Source organism: Mauremys mutica, chromosome 4, assembly GCF_020497125.1.
Source record: "Mauremys mutica isolate MM-2020 ecotype Southern chromosome 4, ASM2049712v1, whole genome shotgun sequence".
NCBI classification, from domain to species: Eukaryota; Metazoa; Chordata; order Testudines; family Geoemydidae; genus Mauremys; species Mauremys mutica.
The window spans coordinates 32400908-32420638 of NC_059075.1; the positions used below are offsets into that span (position 1 = coordinate 32400908).

At 39.0% G+C, this 19731-nt stretch overlaps 1 protein-coding gene across 3 annotated transcripts in view; it reads right to left on the bottom strand.

The window, feature by feature from the left end:
• TDP1 (tyrosyl-DNA phosphodiesterase 1) overlaps positions 1-19731 on the bottom strand; it is a 117631-nt gene that overhangs the window by 91291 nt on the left and 6609 nt on the right. For all 3 annotated transcript variants that reach the window (XM_045013967.1, XM_045013966.1, XM_045013968.1), the window contains exons 4-10: positions 17314-17369; positions 13302-13398; positions 11634-11668; positions 9654-9746; positions 4333-4503; positions 3292-3370; positions 1598-1783 (exon numbers count right to left, since the gene is read on the bottom strand). In XM_045013967.1, coding sequence (XP_044869902.1) covers positions 1598-1783; positions 3292-3370; positions 4333-4503; positions 9654-9746; positions 11634-11668; positions 13302-13398; positions 17314-17369 — 717 coding nt within the window. The remainder of the gene's footprint in view (positions 1-1597; positions 1784-3291; positions 3371-4332; positions 4504-9653; positions 9747-11633; positions 11669-13301; positions 13399-17313; positions 17370-19731) is intronic.

A 19731-nucleotide genomic window follows, 5' to 3' on the forward strand; every position in this document is an offset into this window, starting at 1 on the left:
ATTCCTAACTTCTAGTTTACAAGACTCTGTCCTTTCTCTTTTTTTCTCTTGTGTCTAAAATGATGGAGGAGTGCAAGTGACATGGATACTGCCACTTGAGATACACAAAGAGGGGATTATAGGATGTGGAATGAAAACAGAACACCTCACATTTTGGGAACTACATTTTAGAACACTTTGGTGATTTGAACTTAAAATAAAATCGATGTTTCTGGGATCTCATCACAGTTTCCAAAATAGAAAACAACGCAGCTGTGGGAAGAAAATACCATCTTCTAGATTAAATGTAAAAAAAATTCTCTCCACTTGTGGTCACAAAAAGATTTCAGAGGACTTTTAGGGACTAGATATGTTGCCTTTTGGTGTTCCAGGCCAAATATATTTTCCCGACTTAAGGTATATCTACACTTAAAATGCTACAACAGCACAGCTCACCTCGACGACAGGAGGAGTTCTCCTGTCGCTGTAGATAATCCACCTCCCTGAGAGATGGTAGCTGGGTCAACCAAAGAATTCTTCTGTAAACCTAGCACTGTCTACACCAGGGAGTTAGGTCAGCACTGCTATGTCCCGCAGTAGTATGGCTTTTTCACAACCCTGAGAGATTAGTGATGCCAATGTAAATTTTCAGCGTAAACCAGCCCTTATATTTCCCTTGCAATTTCAAAAGAAAAATTATTCTACCCTTCTCTTTCCAAAACCTATTATGTTATGTTGCTGTTTGAGAATGACTGCTACATCCTACTCCAGTGGAAGATGTATTTTAGTGATGGCCAACTCTCATATAGACAGTTTGCAAAATGATCTAGGATCTTTCCACAGTTCCATAACTCAATTTCTCCCTTCTTTTGACTGTTAAAACCCAGATGGTCACAGTGCTGTTGGCAAAATCCTACAGTACAGCTAAAATAGCTACATTAAATCGTTTTCTTCAAAATGTTTAAATTAGTTTTTCTACTGGGATGGAGAAAATGTGGCACAGTATACAGATGTGGTTATATACTAATCAAGAGGTAACTCAAAGGGGTTAGTTTTGCTCAAATTACCTTGACAAAAAAGGACAGAATTGTGAAATAATTATGAAAGGGAGAAAAATACAAAAAGCTAAACCAAAAATCTAGTTCAAGTTATACAGAAAGTTGTCATCTCTACCGGTTGCTGACAGAAAATAATTGCATGTTTTCTGCCAATCATCCCCTTTATTATTGAGTGAAATCACAGAGAATAAACTTAATTCTCATCTGCTGATATACCAATGTCTCATGCTTGACTTAAGAAACATTGGAGAATTGTCCTGTAAGTTGAAAGCCAGATTCAAAGGCTTATTATACTTTAAGTGTAGCTCTATGATTTTGTCCATCACATAGGTACAGTAACTATTTTATTCTTTTATCAATAAATAATTGTAGAAAAAAATTCTTCCACTTTGGCAATTTTAAGTGGAAAATCCTGGATAATTTTTTTGAGAAATCATGGCAAACTGATGTTGACAACAATGAGATATGTTTGTGTTATCCTACTCTGAACACTGGAAAAAAAATAAGTGGGTAAACATTAAATAAAAATACCAACCACCACCACCACCTAGAAAACATACCAAATGAATAGGAACGTCAGGTTTTGCTAGAGTCTTCACACTACTGCCTAGCGTAACCAGACTCTCTCGAAATTCTGAGCACAACCACTTGGACTGGTCAGCTCCCATTGATCCAATACTTGAAAACTGTCCTATCACCGGCCAAGATTCTTGTGCTGGTATTGCTGATGTATACTCTTTCAAAAGCTATTTGGGAAAATAAAAACATTTTGTTAGACTTCAACATGTCAAACTACATCACAAACTACATAACAAAAAGTTTATAGCCAGGTTTCAGTATTTAAGCTCTTGTTTGATGCTCTCTATAATTAAGCAGTTCATTTGCCACTAATGAAAAAAGTTGGATTATCTATTCAAGAGTCCAATATAAAATGCTACTTAACTAAAAAAATTTTTTTTCCAAAACCATGATGCTCTCTTCCATGGGAAAAAGAGATCATGAATAGTTTTGTTCAAATGAGCTAAAACTGCCAGATACTTCCTGAAACATGGAGGCTGGGATTATCAGAAGAATCCAAGGAAGTTAGTCACCTAAATCTTTTGAAATCTGATGGATATCAGGCACCTGACTCCCTTAGCCTCCTTTGAAAATTCCCAGCCTCAAATGCCCAGGAGAGAGTGAAAGTGATACAGAGAGAAAGGAGAGAAGGGAGGTGTGTGTGCACGTGCGCATGGTGCGGGGGGAGACCAGAAAATTTCCTCTTCAAAATTCTTTCTAAGATATTCTTACTGAAAAGCTAATTAGGAAAATATGCAAAACCAAGTTCACAAGGACGTAAATGCCAATTAAATTATCTGAGAAAAGATTAGACACCACAGAGGCTCTAACTGGCTTCATGATGAGAGCTGCATTCACACTCTAAAAGGTGTGAGTTTTTCATTACAACCATAAAATAAATATACATATTCAAACATTTACTTTACAAGGGGGATCTACCCTTTATAATTTTCTTGTCCAGTGAAAGGTTGAAAGCTATCTGCAGTCTCTGACTTTCCATTATGTCATAATGAGGGAGCATGTATCTCAGATTTCAACGGGAGGTCAAAGTGTGGATACTTCTTTGAGTGGAAAATGAATGAAACAAAATGACACATTTAGCAGGTCACTGACATTTGTGAAAGGCATGTCAAAAGTTTGGCAGAGCATGAAATTACCACATGCCAAAGAGGTGTTAGGTATAGAGTGCCTTCTCAACTTTGGAAATGTGCATATAACAGACAACATGAGGCATCTTCTTACAATTCTGAATAAATCTGTACAGAACCATAAAAAAAATAGAGTATTTTACAGTAATCCTTAATGGAAAGATATCCTATAGTAAAATATGTAATTTGACTTTTTCCTCTGTCATGCCTACGGACAACTTCTGCTATGCGCCTATTCACGTAAGTATTCCTCTTCCACTAAAATGGCTTCTGATCTGCTATTTACCGACATATGTAATAAGTTTGTCATCATGATATGTAGAGTCCATAATCTATAGTTTTGCCACTGCCTTTAGAAAATGTCATTCTGATAGGTCCTTTCTTCCAACATATATGGCTAAGTAGCTTACAGTTAACATTAGAAAACTGTAATGAAGAGATGGAAAGATTAAAAATAACCAAAAGAAGTCTGCACAAAAGTTGTTTATGAAAAGAGAGAAGGAAAATAAGAAAGAAGAGAAAAAAAGTGAATATAACAATTCCAATACCTTTCTAAATCTAAGGTGACCCCATTTTTCTTTTTGGTTGCCTTGGTATCGTCCTGGGGTTGATCCAAGCAGATATACTCTTTAAAAAAACATTAAATATGTTAGTTCATTTAGGATTTGAAGTATTATCAACCAAATAAAAGAGAGAGGAGATAAAAATGAGTCGGGGACATAAGCCATTTCAAGCAAACTAGCATCCAGAATTGCAAGGTGAGGAACAGAAAGTGGAAGATAGAGTACTTTATTTTATAGACAAAGCCGTCATCTTCCATTTAGCATGTAAATCTCAATCTGAATCTAAAACACTGCACATTAGAGAGAAATGTAAACAGACAATTTTAATTTACAAGATTCAGCACCGATTTCAGTTTAAGTAACTTTATCAGCATGGCCTGATATATAAGCATTGCCAAAATACAGTATACATAAATACAACAGAATTAATAATACAAACAGCGTAGCTGGATTGTATTCAATGTATTTTGTTACTATTGTCCATTTCTGATTGCTAGCCTGATAGCAAATGCCAGCCTCTCCATATCGTCTCTTTCCTTTCTACCAAAGTTATATACCGATTTATTCTTTGCTTTTTAGCAGACAGTCTTTTGCTATTGCTAATAGAAAATCCCTCTCAATTTTTTTGTACAGAAAATGTCTCTCTCGCCTCTAAAGTTGGGTTCTCTGCATTTCCAGCATAGTTTACAGAGGGTCTTTCAGCTTCCTCTTCCCCGCCCACACCCCAGTTGGTGCTTACAAATTCTACATTTAAATAAACAATTTTTCAATTAGTTCTGGAGTCCAGTGACTTATCCTAAAATTACTATAAAAAGCCAAGGAACTTTGTACCCCTTAACATACATTAACTGACAATATTAAATTGCATTTCTAGATTAGTTTTTCTGATTACAATTCTTAAAATCCATATCTCAGAAATCTCTTAAATAAAACCCTTCCAACTCTGTATAACCTACATTGAGTGCCTAGCCTCTTAAAAGAGCATAAAGATATCCACGTTAAAAGGTAGCCTGAAATGATACATACCTTGTCTCTGAAAGATCATGCTCTTGGATGATGTCAGCCCATTCCTTGAGAGTAGGGGAATTATAACTCATCAAATAGTGTATTAGGTCAGACTTAAAATTGGTTACAGATTCACCAGCAGAACCAGTGGTTCCAGGCGGTAGCCGTGGATATAGGGGGCTTAGCCATATTCTAAAAAAGTAGGAAAGAAATACTAAGGCACTATATTTATTCCCTTATCATATATTGCATTATATATATATTCTAAGAAAAGTAGATCCAGAAGTCCAATCAGAATGCCAGATAGAAATAATTTAATTAGGTGATGATTTAGTCATTTTATTACTAATAATTACTAATAAAATGACTGGCTTAATCAATTTGTCAAGCATGCACAGTAATCTCAGCTCACTCTTCAGATATAAATGGAAGGTTAATTAAGAGCACAATTTATTATTCTGTCAAAAGAGAATGGCAAACATATTATCCATTATAAATTTCTTGGAACACTAGCCTGCAATTACACTCACTGGGTCACAGACTGTGCACCACTTTGACTATTTATCCCCATCCCATAAATCTACAGTGTATATACAAACGTTATACAACTTGTATCCAGAATTGTCACTACAAATTGAAAATTGCTCTGCTGCAAAATAGATTTATCTACTAATTCATGAAATGACAAAGAGTTAAATGAACCAAAGCTAGAGGGCCTGAAAGGTCTTTATGCTTTGAAGAAAGGGGGACAATCATTTGTCGCCCCAAAATTTCTTTCAGCACAGAAAAAGTGGGGACACAAGAAAGGGGAGTGAGTCACAGTCACCTCCCAAAATCCTTTCTATTATGGAGAAGGGTGCAGATCTGCCACTATCCTCCTTCAAAGGAAGTCAGTAGTGTCCTCTTCAGAAGATTAGGGTTCTAGATAGGAGACTATTGTTGTTTCCATGAGCCTCCTCACAACCCTAGATCTCCTGTTCAGGGTTCTCCAAAGTCTTATGAAGAGGATGGGAGAGATTTTTCCTGAGAGTATTAGAAGATAAGACAACTTTTTTAAATTAACGAGGCACAAAGAAGCTGTTAGTGGAGGGAGGGGCAGGGGAGAGAGGAGGAAGGGAGTAGGACAGAGGTTACCTTTTTAAAATTATAAATTCTGTGGGGGAGGGTCTTTCCAGGTGTTCACGTAATACAACAGGCCCACCATCCTGATTTGGGGCCTTTGGGCACTACTGCTATATAATATATATAAATAATAAGTGGCATTCATAAAGATACAGATGGTGAAAATACCTTGCTGCTGTTGCTTAACCCTGCAGTACGAGTTCTCTCAAGGATTCCAAAGGCAATTCATAATCATAGAAAGTAAAACATTATGCTGATATTCCAAAATAGTGAGCTACTTTCAAATTCAGGAACAATAAAATAGTTCTACCATATGTTGACCAATTTGTGTGAACAGTGGTTTTATCACGTCTAACAATCTCCTAGTTGCTTTAACACATTTTCTTTTTTTTTTTTTTTATTTGGGTCTTATTTTCTTCTCTATGGCAAATGGAAAAGCACCCTTATGAGTTAATCTGCATTCTGGGTAGATTGTACGCCCACCGTCAAGATATCCTTTCCTGTTTCACATCACTGTAGCTATAGTAACCAAAGCCTTTGTTAAATTCTCAAAGGATATGTACCGTCTTCCATAATTGAAACATCTACAATTCCAATGGGACTCATCACACTGGGAATCCTGCATGTTGCAACAACTAGATACCAGAATTAATACACACAAATTGTGATGGACGAAGTTCTGATAAATGAGAAATTATTCTTTTTTAAATGATTGAGAAGTAGGGAAACTTGCCAGGAACTCAAAAAGGCCTGGTTTCATGCCTGCATGGTTCTCTGTAAAATCCAACTGGCAGAAAGAAGACCAGAGAATAGTAAAGCACTGAAGTCACAGGCATCTCTAAAAAAAAAAAAAATAAGATTTTAAAACCAGAAATACTGGTTATGTTTTCTGCTGCTTCTCAAAAACCCTTAATAGGCTTTTGCTTCAGTGAGATGGAGACCATAAAAGAGTGATTTAAGAAGGCCCCAAACACTATCTCGGCCTTATAACTGTCTTGACGGAATGCTTATGAGCCAATATTCCTCACGAAACTGTTGATTTATGCTTTCTCCCATACAGTATCTGTTTTAATAAACAGAACTAAGAGTATATCTGCTCAGTAGAGAGACACTAAAAAAAATTTAACTGTGTGGACTTCTAAGTAGCTGTTTTGGTTTCTTCATAATAGTTAGAACTTTCTATGTAAATGAGGCAATCTTTGCATAATTAATGAACACAGCTTCTCATAATGAAAGGGTTGAAATTGGCTCAAAAACCTGAAGTGGTCAGAAATGAAGAAAAAAAAAATGATGGCCTGCTTAGGTTTCTTATATTTGGTAAGGGTAATATTTCTTACATGTAGCTACAGCTAAGAAAGTCGTGATTTATCGGTTCAGAAGTTGCTACCACTGTTTGTTATACACCTTTACCCCGATATAACATCAATTCGGATACAACGCAGTAAAGCAACGCTCGGGGGGGGGGCGGGGCTACACGCTCCGGCGGATCAAAGCAAGTTCAATATAACGCGGTTTCACTTATAACGCAGTAAGATTTTTTGGCTCCCGAGGACAGCGTTATATCGGGGTAGAGGTGTAGTTGTGGTTTTGGTGTGGGGTTAAATTTGAGTCCTCTAGACACAATGCCATTTACTCAAATTTTGGGCACCCAGGTCAAATTTAAGTGAGTGGCTTTGAAACCTGGTTTACAGCATCAGAACACCACTCAAACTTGCAGCAAATTATAAAAAGCTCCTGTGTGCTAAAAGTTGCAGTGTATGTTGAAAGTTGTGGTTTCCACAACAAAAATCTCAACCTATGGTTTTCTTACAGTCTTACACACAGCTTGGATCTCAGCCATTACCATAATTTTAATCGAGTTCTTTGGTATAGGAACCATCTTTCTACTCTGCGTTTGTACAGCACTTAACACAATGGAGTCCCACTCATGACTGTGGCGCTTAAGTGCTAAAACCAAACAATTAAGCCCATTTTTGCTAAATATCCTGTGCTTCTGCTACAGTACAAAGAAACTTAAGGCTCAATAAAAATAACTGAGCTTGCAATGTTAAATATTTTAGGCAGACTATTTTCTAACATTTCATACTTCTAATAATGTAGGAGTCTGTCATGCCATTAAAGCACATCCTGCCTCAGGTGTGAGTGCCAGAATTTGCCTCAGAGAATTCCTCAGAGCTCCCTGGCACATAAATCACTGCCATCCTGCTTCAGGAATTGAGGCACACTCCCTCCTCATATGTTAGTCCCACTCCACTGGCCATTGCCCAGTAAGTGAGGTCACGGCCCCTCTTTCTCCCTGTCTGTGCACTGCCAGAGGCACCTGGAGAACAGACCTTAGGGTCCCTGCATATATTGACTGTGATACGCCTTTGGACAGAACAAGCAAGCAGAGGGGGAGATCTATCCTAGTCTACATACTTTTTTATAGTATGGTGATGAGGGCAATATTTGAGCATTGTCCAATAGTGGATTAAGCATACTCACTACATATGTCACATTTGTTCTTTCATCCTCTTCCCAAAGGGAGAAGTATGCACAGTGAAGTGTCTTGTTTTGGTAGATGTTTGTTGTCTGTTTTGGTTTTTTTAGTTTGTTAAATAAATACACCTCTACCCCGATATAACGCTGTCCTCGGGAGCCAAAAAAATCTTACCGCGTTATAGGTGAAACTGCGTTATATCGAACTTGCCTTGATCTGCCAGAGTGTGCAGCCCCGCCCACCCAGAGCGCTGCTTTACCGCGTTATATCCGAATTCGTGTTTTATCGGGTCACATTATATTGAGGTAGAGGTATGTACCTATTGCTATGTGTTTAAAATAGGGAATGCAAAGGCAAAGAAATATGCCCAGCATTTGGAGCAAGAAGTGGTGAGTTTGTGATGATTCTTAGTTCCTGGCAGAATCCATTGCACTCTCTTGGACCACCCCCAGAGAAGGTTCTGTTTCCCCGCACAGATGAGCTTTACTCTTATTGTTGAGTGTTCCATCCCATACTACTCATCCTATCCTATAAGGCCAGCCAGCCATCTTTAATATGTTCTTAATGGTGATGAAATTTTAGTGAAGACATTTAGGGAATTAGTTGCCTCATCTGATATGGGGCTTTTTCAAAACACTAGGCACCTAACTACATCTTTAGGCACCTAAATACCTTTGAAAATCAGTTAAACACCTATAGTATTCAAAGAATCAAGTCCTAAGGAAATACAACTATTAATAATCAGTCATCTGGAAGCAACCACAATAAAGTGCATTTTTATTCTGAAAAGAGACACTATAAAAATGGTATCATGGAATGTTTAATTGTATCTCAGTTGTTTCCAGATCAAATTTGGTCAGTTTACAAGTAAAAACATACAGTAGGCCAAGTATATATTTTTTTAAAACTTGGCTGCCTACATTTAGATGCCTCAATCTAGACATCTAAATACACTTCCCTATTTTCAGAATTAGCAGAGCAACTGCATCTTTCATGGAAGTCAATGGGGATGCACAAGTTTAGTGCATGTGATAGTCACTTCACTTGTTAGATGCCTAAATGAGGATTTAGGTTGCTAATTTTACACATCCAAATTTTAAAATGTTGACCATAGTTTTTCAAATCCCTCCATATCTGAAAGTCAGTCTTTGTTTTTCTATTCTCATGAATTATCGATAAAAGAGCGAGAGTCCAAATCTTATCCCCAGTTATGTGTCCATTGTGATTGCACAGGTAAATCCAGTTTCACCTGGCATGACATTGCAGAGCCACAATAGTTAGTAAAAGTAAGACAACCCCACCACCACCACACTACACACAAACTCCTAGCAGGCCTTATTTATTTAACAGGAAAAGAGAAGAAGAAAAAAAGTCCATTCCTCATCTTCATTTTTCAAAAAAACAACAAGGAGTCCGGTGGCACCTTAAAGACTAAGGGATTTATTTGGGCATAAGCTTTTGTGGGTGAAAAACCTCACTTCTTCAGATGCAAGGAGTGAAAGTTACAGATGCAGGTTTTTCACCCACGAAAGCTTATGCCCAAATAAATCCCTTAGTCTTTAAGGGGCCACCGGACCCCTTGTTGTTTTTGTGGATACAGACTAACACGGCTCCCCCCTGATACTTGACTCCATTTTTCAGGTCATCTTCAACACACAATACAGCATGAGACATGTAGCCTCCTTATTTAACAACTGGTAGGTAGCAAAGCCTCTACTATAACAAAAAAATGGTTGCTTACCCCTGAGTTTTCTGGTCCCAATCAGCATCAATAAGATTGGATGTGTGTATCACAACTCGAAGACCTTCTTCGTATAACAACAACATCATTTTCCTTAGAAATAAGTGCACAAAATTCATGAAGTATCATAGTAAGAAAATACAGAGCACAATAAAAATTCAAAAGATTGCTCTAATAAACCCCATTCCTCTCAAATCATTTGGATAATTAACTGCACTATGAAAGACTGGAGACTTTGTAAGGTCTAGGCAGCCTGACTCCAGACCTGGATCCTACAATATTATTTTAGACAGACAGACAGAAAGAGAGAACACACATACCCCTGCAGTGAAAACAGAGATTTACAAGGGACCTCCATCTCTTCCTTAGCATAGTATCATGCAGTCTCTTAACTATTACAGAATATAACTCTAAACTCATGTGGCTGAGACCAGCTTCAGAAATTTTGCTTTAATCTTGGAACATTAGTGTTCAGCAAACTGGGATTGAAACACCCGTTACTGAAAATGGATATTGTAGTTTCACTTGTGCTCATGACATAGTTAAGGCAATATAGTTAGGGATCTCAACATAATGTAGTTTTGGAAAACTCATACATCAAATTCTTTACCCAGTGTGGCTGGACTACGAAATAAGCATTTTTACATTATGGTTTGCGTCAAAGTCAGACTAACTTCAGTACCCAAAAAGATAATGGAGCAAATAATTAAGCATTCAGTTTGCAAACACCCAGAAGATGATAAGGTGATAAGTAACAGCCAGAATAGATTTGTCAAGAACAAATTGTGTCACACCAACCTAATAGCTTTTTTTGACAGGGTAACGAGCCTTGTGAATAGGGGAAAGTGGTAGATGTGGAACATCTTGACTTTAGTATAGCTTTCGTTACTATCTTGCATGACCCTCTCATAAACAAACTAAGGAAATACAACCTAGATAGAGCTACGCTTACAAAGTTTGCGGACGATACCAAGTTGGGAGGGTTGCAAGTGCTATGGAGAACAGGATTAAAATTCAAAATGATCTGGACAAACTGAAGAAATGGTCTGAAGGACAAATGCAATGTACTCCACTTAGGAAGGAACAATCAGTTGCACACATACAGAACGGGAAATGACTGCCTAGGGAGAAGCACTGCAGAAAGGGATCTGGGGGTCACAGAGGCTCACAAGCTAAATAAGTCCACAGTGTAACACTGTTGCAACAAAAACAAACATCATTCTGGGATGTATTAGCAAGAGTGTTGTAAGCAAGACACAAGAAGTAATTCTTCCACTCTACTCTGCACTGATTAGGCCTCAGCTGAGGCTGAGTGTCCTGTTCTGGACACCACATTTCAGGAAAGATGTGGAGAAATTGGAGAAAGTCCAGAGAAGTGCAACAAAAATGATTAAAGGTCTAGAAAACAAGACCTCTGATGAAAGATTAAAAAAAACTGGGTTTATTTAGTCTGGAGAGGAGAAGACTGGGAGGGGACATGATAACTGTTTTCAAGTACATAAAAGGTTGTTACAAAGAGGAGAGAGAAAAATTGTTCTCCTTAACCTCTGAGGACAGGACAAAAAGCAATGGGCTTAAAATGCAGCAAGGGCAGTTTAGGTTGGACATTAGGAAAAACTACCTGTCAGGGTAGTTAAGCTCTGACATAAATTGCCCAGGGAGGTTGTGGAATCTCCATCACCAGAGATTTTTAAGAGCAGTTTAGACAATTGACCAAAGTGGACTATGAATTTGGTAGGGCCCCACTTATAAACATTTGTAAATACCATAGGGAACACTACATAGTTCTTTGAAACCTCAGTCTCTACCAACGTAAGACTAGCCTTTAAGTTCAAAAGCATATCTTTATAACCCAGCTTTCCCACCCTATGAATTGTTCTTTAAAGCATTAGAGATAATGCATACATTTTATACAGCAGCCCCAGCATTTTCTATTATCTTTAAAAAACCGGACTTTCCTGCTTCACAGCAATTACTTACGTGTGGTGAGTTCCAAAGGCAATATCCAGCTTAGCCTAGAACAACAATGAAAATTACGTAATTATTTCATTAAAAAAAACCAATATCCTGCTACAATTAAAACGAGAGAAGGTTGCAGCTTGCATTTTGCTTCAGTTTACTGCTCTCTAATGGAGAAATCGCAAAATTACAAGACAGCCACTTTTACCCCAAGCTCCTGTAGATGCAATCTCCAATTGCTAAAAGTGAATAATCTTTACATATTACACCATTCTTGTGACTGTGAGACATTAGGCCCAAGCTCTTTTTGTATCATAAGAGAGGTGTTTCCAAAGACACTCCAAGTCTTCTGGAGTGTAAAAACTCTGTTGCAGGCAGCTAAAAATAAGGTGTATTTCAGGGGGAGAGAGAAGCAAGACATACAGGAAACTACAGATGAAAGGTAATTCTAGATTTCTACACTATTTACACTGTCCAGGGAGGGGGGGGCAACACCCTCAGACCACTCCAGACCACTATTTTGGGAGGACAATATTTTATTTTGTTAACCACTGGCATCTAGTAGTTGCAATACCAAAGGCCACACCTAATTTACATACTCAAATACATAATCATGTCTTTAGGAGGAGTTTTTTGTTTTTTTTTAAGAAATGGCTTCCTTTTATTTCAGTAATAGGTTGAATGTAATGCATGTTTATTGTGGAGGAGTCCACAGAAGTCATAGGATTTATGATCAGGTACTGAAAGACATTATATACAAACAAATCCTCTACCATACAATAACACACGGCTAGGAAAATATAGTCGGTGTGGAGCAGTGGTTCCCAAACTTTAACAGCCTGTGAACTCCTTTCACTAGCATGTCAAGCCTCGTGAACCCTCTCTTAAAAACAAATATTTCCAGGGATTTTCTCCTTTACCTGAGTATAAATTATAAAAGCAGTGATCTTGGAAATATAAAATTTGTTTTTATGACATGCTTATTACACACTATTTATTATTATTATCTATCATTATACTATTTTTATTACATTATGAAAACAGCAACAGTCTTCCAAGATCTCACTTTCGTAGCTTGTATCACTTTGAATAAGCCTGTTATAAGACAAGGCTCCTATGTTTCATCAAGGAGTATCAGATGTGAAACAGCATGAAGGTATTTAAGAGTTCCTCCTACATAAGCATTCAGGTCTTGAGCAGTCCAGGCAAACAGCGCACGTTACAACAAAGCTTAAACTTGTTCTTCATAATAATTTTAAAAACAATACTAGCTGCCTATTTAATTTTAAAAACAGCAAAAAATATTCACCTCCCTTTCCGTTTCTTATAAGGAGTCTTCTAGTTTAAATCTCCTCAGTGCGATAGATATGCTTGCTTTGATCTGCTTAGCTCTTGGAAGTCCAGGGGCTCTGGGCTGCTGGTCCTGTGCTGCCCAGGGTCCCTAGGGACAGCTCTGTCCGCCATTAGGGAATTTTTCCCCGACAATCCCCTGTAACATTTCACAAAGCTCCAGGGGTTCACGAACCGCAGTTTGGGAACCACTGGTGTGGAGACAAATGGAACTCTCATAAAATACCATTTGCCCTACAATATTATGATCTATGCTAGCATAGTCCTTTGTACTACAGTATTCCAGCAATGGTTACACTATTGTCTTGTCAGAAGAAGGATGAGTTAAGTGTGAATTACCTGGCAAAGGCGAACATTTTCATATGGGTGTGCCTGTGCATGCAGCTCAGCCTTGGATTCTCGCTTTTCACCGTGTACTATTAATAATGGTTTTTTCCTTAAAACAAAATTAAAACGTGATGATTTTAATAAAAATGTTATCAGGTGGGTTAGCAGGTTACCCAGAGGCAGCAATCTACCGTAGCTGCTCTTTCATGTAGCTACAATTTCTGGTTCCTGTCTCACGTACTTAGCAAAGAAATGGAGCTACAATTTGCACTGCCAATCAATAACACTAAGAAATTAGTTTAAAGAAGTGATTAGGATATAAGCTTCTGAGAAAGAGGTGCTACAAACTCAGCTGGAAAAGAAGCGGGAGTGATTTAGAGACCATAAGGGAAACTGTCTCAGAAGGAAGGCTTCCAGCATTGTTGTAGCCGTGCTGGTCCCAGGATCTAAGAGAAACAAGGTAGGTGAAGTAATATCTTCCACTGGACCAACAACGGCTGGTGAAAGTGATAAGCTTTCGAGTTACACAGAGCTCTAGGTGACCTGAAGAAGCACTCGATGAAAGAGACAAGCTACACGGACCTCTTCTTTAGGTCACCCAGAACTCTATAGGTCAAAAGCTTGTCTCTTTCACCAACAGAACTTGGTCCAATAAAACATATTGCCCACTTTGTCTCTCTAAAAAGGAAGCAGAAGATGAAATCCTCTGGGAAGATCTTAGATTCAGAAGTATTGAGAACGGCTCCCTTAGGCAGTGATCTGCATAGCACTCCTGCTCAAAGTTCACCACAGCATTTTGACAGTCATATTCACTCCCTGATGCTCCACTCCACTGCATTTCTAATGTGATGGAAACAGCAAAGTGACATTTAGGAGAATGATGCACACATTTTATTTGGAAGCCTACAGCACACAAAGATGAGGATGGAGTGGAGTGACAGGGAGATATTAACAAGAATTGGTATTGTGATAGCACCCAGAGGTCTATCATTCTTTCTGCCCCAAAATGATGACCAGTCTGAAAAGACAAAAAACAAAGGAAGGGGGAGTGAAAAAACAACATACCAACAAAAAAAGTCCATAGGACAACAGGCACATTTTTTGTTAATTCCTCCCTTTAACTAACTAACCAACCTCACTCACTCACTTTAAGGAGGAAAACAACAAGTCCCCCCTCTGCCTATGGATCAGCTACTTCTCAGGTGAGTGCTCTAACCATTGGACTATGATATATTCAGATACTGGGCTCCCTCAATCTGACCTGCTGAAGCTTCATTGTTAAAGAGTCATTGGACCAGGGGGACTAGCTCCTGGGTCTCCTACATCCTGGATGAGTGCTCTAGCCTCATGGTTATAGAGTCACTCCTGCTTGCTTGCTCTCTCTCGTTCTCTGGCCCAAATGACTATTTATCCCAAGTGGAACAGCTTCAAACAGGAGAGAGTGAGGGAGCCCCCTCAGATCAGAATAATCCAGCAGTTAGGGCATTCACCTGAGCGGTGGCAGATTCCTGTTCAAATCCCTTCTCCCCCTCAGGCCAAGGGAAAACTTGTCTCCCACAGCCCAGGTGCGTACCCTCACCACTGGTCTAAAAGTTACAAGGAAAGGAGTGAGTTTCTCCCCCTCCTGGCTTCTTCCAAAAACAGCACAAGAGTCCAACTCCAGGAAAGAGAGTCTCAGTTGAGAATGGCAGAGATACATGCCTCCCTGCAGCCTGGACTTAGGTGCCTATATCTCTATGAGACAGGTGGGGCTTAGCACACACCTTCTTGTTGGCATCTCCCATTGGCTAGCTTAGCAGCTCCTTTCCTAGCATATGCTGGGTTTTGTCAATTGCAGTCTAAGGTGCCTCTCTCCACATTTATTTTATAGAGAGCCCAGATGCCAAACTCAGGATTTGTGAATCAGTGATTTTATAGGTGCCCAAAAGTTAGGTGCTAAGACACTCAGCATCACAACACTTAACTCCTTTTGTACAACAAGGGTGGTGAAGAACTGGAATGGGTTACCTAGGGAGGTAGTGGAATCTCCTTCCTTAGAGGTTTTTAAGGTCAGGCTTGACAAAGCCCTGGCTGGGATGATTTAGTTGGGTTTGGTCCTGCTTTGAGCAGGGGGTTGGACTAGATGACCTCCTGAGGTCCCTTCCAACCCTGAGATTCTATTATTCTATGATTCTAACCAGGCCATCCAGTTTTAGGGCTGAATGCTATTCATTTATTTGAGCCTACCTGTTAGTATGCGTCTCCCTGTTAGTTTGTATTTATCTTTTTACCAGCCACAGACGTACCTTGTTGTTTTCTTCCTGCTTAAACCCTTTGTGTGTGTGTTAAAGAGAGGAATTAACAAAGAAGTGACTATTGCCACATGGACTATTTTGCTTGTATGTTGTTTTTCACTCCCCCCCTTCCTTTGTTTCTGGTCTTTTCAGACTGCTCATCATTTGGGGCAGCAACTATGTTTGCACAGCACCCACAGAATGATTGGACTCTGACCCCTGGGTACTATTACAATCCCAAATATTGTTACTATCTCCCTGCCACTCCACTCCATCCACAACTGTGTGTGCTGTAAGCGTGACCAGAGTCCTCCTACCAGATCAGGCCCTGCATGTGACTTTGGCATTCGAATGCCTATCTTGCCCTGGTTTGTGAATTGTTGTAGGGCTTATGACCCTGTATGGAATATGAGTGACCATTTATAACATTACTGATACCAATATTATAAAATTGCAATGAATCTTATATAATATATGCCGTGTAAGCTATCAGTAGAAAAGTTAGGATTTGCCAAGTATGATAATCTTGTTTATATGTTTGTACCATCTTTCTATTGTGTGTTATAAATGTGTGATATATCTGTATCTCAAACCTTTGCTGTTTTTCTGGGTCACATCCCCAGACAGATTGGCATCACCCCATCTAGACAGTTCCATGACCCATGAAGGACAATCAGCTATACAATGAATCCATTAAGAGAAACCAAGGGCTTCACTTATGAGTCAGCAGGACATGTAGAGACATGCTGGTGACCAGGGGACTCCCACATGCTGTAAATTTGTGTTTGGGACAAAGAAAGTACAAGCCACATGGCAAAAGCTATAAAAAGGAAGTTGCATCTTCTCCATTTTGTCTTCAATCCTGCTTCTTACCTCTGCAATTTCTCTACAAACTGAAGCACTGAACAAAGAAAAGTACTGACAGACCCATCCAAGCTTTGCATGTGTTCCAGAGGGACTCTACAAGCCAGAAAACTCACAAATGCTGCTAAGAACCTGATATATGGACTCTGAAGTCTTATATATGTATCTGATCACTTTGACCATTAAACAACTCTCTTGTTCTTTTATAATAAATCTTTCATTTTAGATACTAAAGGATTGGCTGGCAATGTGGTATTTTGGGTAAGATCCAAACTAATATTGACCTGACAATGTGGCTGGCCCTTTGGGGATCAGAAGAACATTTTGTATAGTGAGCAGAGTTTTTAAATAACTTCTCACTTTATTGGACCTATGTGCTGACTGGGAGTCAGAGAACTGGAATAAAGAAAGCGGTGTGATTTCCTTTTTTTCAGATTCTTAATAACCAGCGTAGGAGATCAGGAGCACAGTTCGTGACTGGCTGGTGAGTCTAACTTCAGTGTTAACCTCCAGTTTTGTGAGAATCTGCTCTCTTTTTTGCAGCCTGCCCTGACTTTGTCATTTTTAGTGTGGGCTAACCTAGGCACAAGAGGTCAGAGGACCTAGGCAGAAGATAGGCTCCCAGGCACCTAAAGTGAGGCAGCAATGAGCGTGCTCAGAGACAGAAACACGGGCACCTAGAAAACTTTACAGCAAAAACTTCGTTGCCACATGAATTCAGCAGGAGTTCTGTGCACTGCAGTGAAGTTGAAACTGGGACTTAAGCAACTAAAACAGGGACCTAGACACCTAACTCTTTTTGTGCATCCAGACCCAAGTAATTTTCACACAAAAAACCCATTATGATTTTAAAATAGTATTAATAAAACATCCTTAAAAAGTCATACCTGAATTCCTGTGGATACTGTCTTATGAGCCATTCCACATCTATACAATAGTTAAACTTACAATGGAGAGAAAAGGAAAGGCCAGTTAAAAAAGGCAAAGAAAAAGACTTCACCAAAGCAGCAACTACAGGGAGAAATATTTTGCACTCAAAATTACTGATGCGTACAGCAGTACTTATATTTTAGAGTACATTTCAAGTAGGGCTGGCAAACTATTAAAAATAGCAATTAATCACAAGATTAAAAAAAATGATGAATCACAGTATTAATCACACTTAATAATAGAATACCAATTTAAAATTATAAATATTTTGGATGTTTTTATACATTTTCAAATATATTGATTTCAGTTACAACACACAATACAAAGTGTACAGTGCTCACTTTCTATTATTTTTATTACAAAATATTTGCACTGTAAAAATGAAAAACAAAAGAAATAGTATTTGTTGTTAGTAGCTACCGGCATGGTGCTCTGCTCTTGTTCGATGATAACAGTCGGCTGCGTGCGTGTTCCCTGTGTGTGCGCTGTCTCAGCTCTGCGCACTCAGCTGATACAGCAAACCCCGAGAGACCCCCCCAAAGATCACAGACTCTAGTAAAGTACGAAGGAACCCGAGTCAGGTTTATTGTCAAACGAAGCACAGTAATAGTTTCCTATAGACTCTACAGGACATACTACGAATATGTGCCCCCTGGCAATGGACACAGCTCAGTCAGTGGCAGGACTTTCCACTGCCCCCTAGGCTGGCCAAAGATGCACACTCCAGGACCTACTTTTATACAGTTACAGGACAGATTACTCATCCCTCCTGACGTATTGAGGTACAGCCTCTTGGCTCATTAGGGTGCTGTCTCCCCTTTGATCATGCTGTTCCAGAATACAGATCTATCCATCATGGTGTCCTGTCTTTAAGATGCACCTGCCTGTTCCTTGTTATGTCTATGGAGTGTCCTTGTATCAGGCTGTCCAGGTGCCATCTTGGCACAAGTTCCTCTTATTAGCCCTTATGTGTGAACGCACCTGCTTCTAACAACCACCTTCTCGCCAAATTTCTGTGAGTGAGGCCTGCCTCTGGCTCACAGCCCAGCTTTTGCTTAGCAGTGCCTGGAAGTGCTTTGGTTCAGGCTTCAGGCCTCAGACTAGGCCTTTGACACAAGAGTTTATATTTCAGGGCCTCATCTTACTACAGTATTTTTCAATTTATCTGTCCACCCAGTCCTACTTCTTGTTCAGCCAATCGTTAAGACAAACAAGTTTGTTTACATTTATGGGAGATAATGCTGCTTGCTTCTTATTTACAACGTCACCTGAAAATGAGAACAGGTGTTTGCATGGCACTGTGGTAGCCGGCATTGCAAGGTATTTACGTGCCAGATATGCTAATCATACATATGCCCCTTCATGCTTCAACTTGTAGGTTCTAAAGTTTTACATTGTTTTGGTTTTGAGTGCAGTTATGTGTAAAAAAAAAAAATTCTACACTTGTAAGTTGCATTTTCACAACTAAGCCTGCACTACAGTACTGGTATGAGGTGAATTGAAAAATACTATTTCTTTTGTTTCTCCTTTTTACAGAGCAATATTTGTAATAAAAATATAAAGTGAGCACTGAACACTGTGTTCTGTGTTGTAATTGAAATCAATATATCTGAAAATATAGAAAAATCCAAATATATTAAATTGTAATAGAATGCCAATTTAAATTTAACAGTGCGCTTAATCGAGACTTTTTTAATCTAGTTAATTTGTTTTGTGTTAAGCGCATGCATTAACTGCGATTGACAGCCCTAGTTTCAAGTAATACACATAATTTTTTTAAGTTTTCATTTTCATACATGTTTTCTTAAATATGTACTAATTACAGAATATGGAATAAACAACATTTATACAATGTAACAAGCAAAATGCAATGACTTCAGGAACAATGCAAATATAAGATCTTTGTGGCAGGGCTTATCTTTTTCTTCTGTGTTTGTACAGTTCCTAGCACAAAGGGATCCTGTTCATGACTAGGGCTCCTAAATGTTGCTACATCAAACAAACAAACCAAACAAACAAACCAATATAACTCCTACAACATCTTGCTCTACGGGTCCGTGAACAGTTTACCCTCACACACAGAAAAGCAGATACAACACTATCCACTTTTCAATGCCTGTCTATTCCCAGAAGATACCGGCAGTTAAGGCCTTGTCTATCCTCGTGGTGGCATATAAAGTACGGTAACTACACACCACGGTGAAAAGCAGGTTGCATCTCTACAGCAGCGTGTAGCTACACACGGCAGTGAAAGGCTCTGGCAGTGGGGAGGCAGCAGGGAAAGGCTCTGCTGGCAGGCAACTATCAGAGCCCTTCCCTGTGGTGGGCAACTATTGGAGCCCTTCCCCACTGCCAGAGTCTTTCACTGCAGTGGG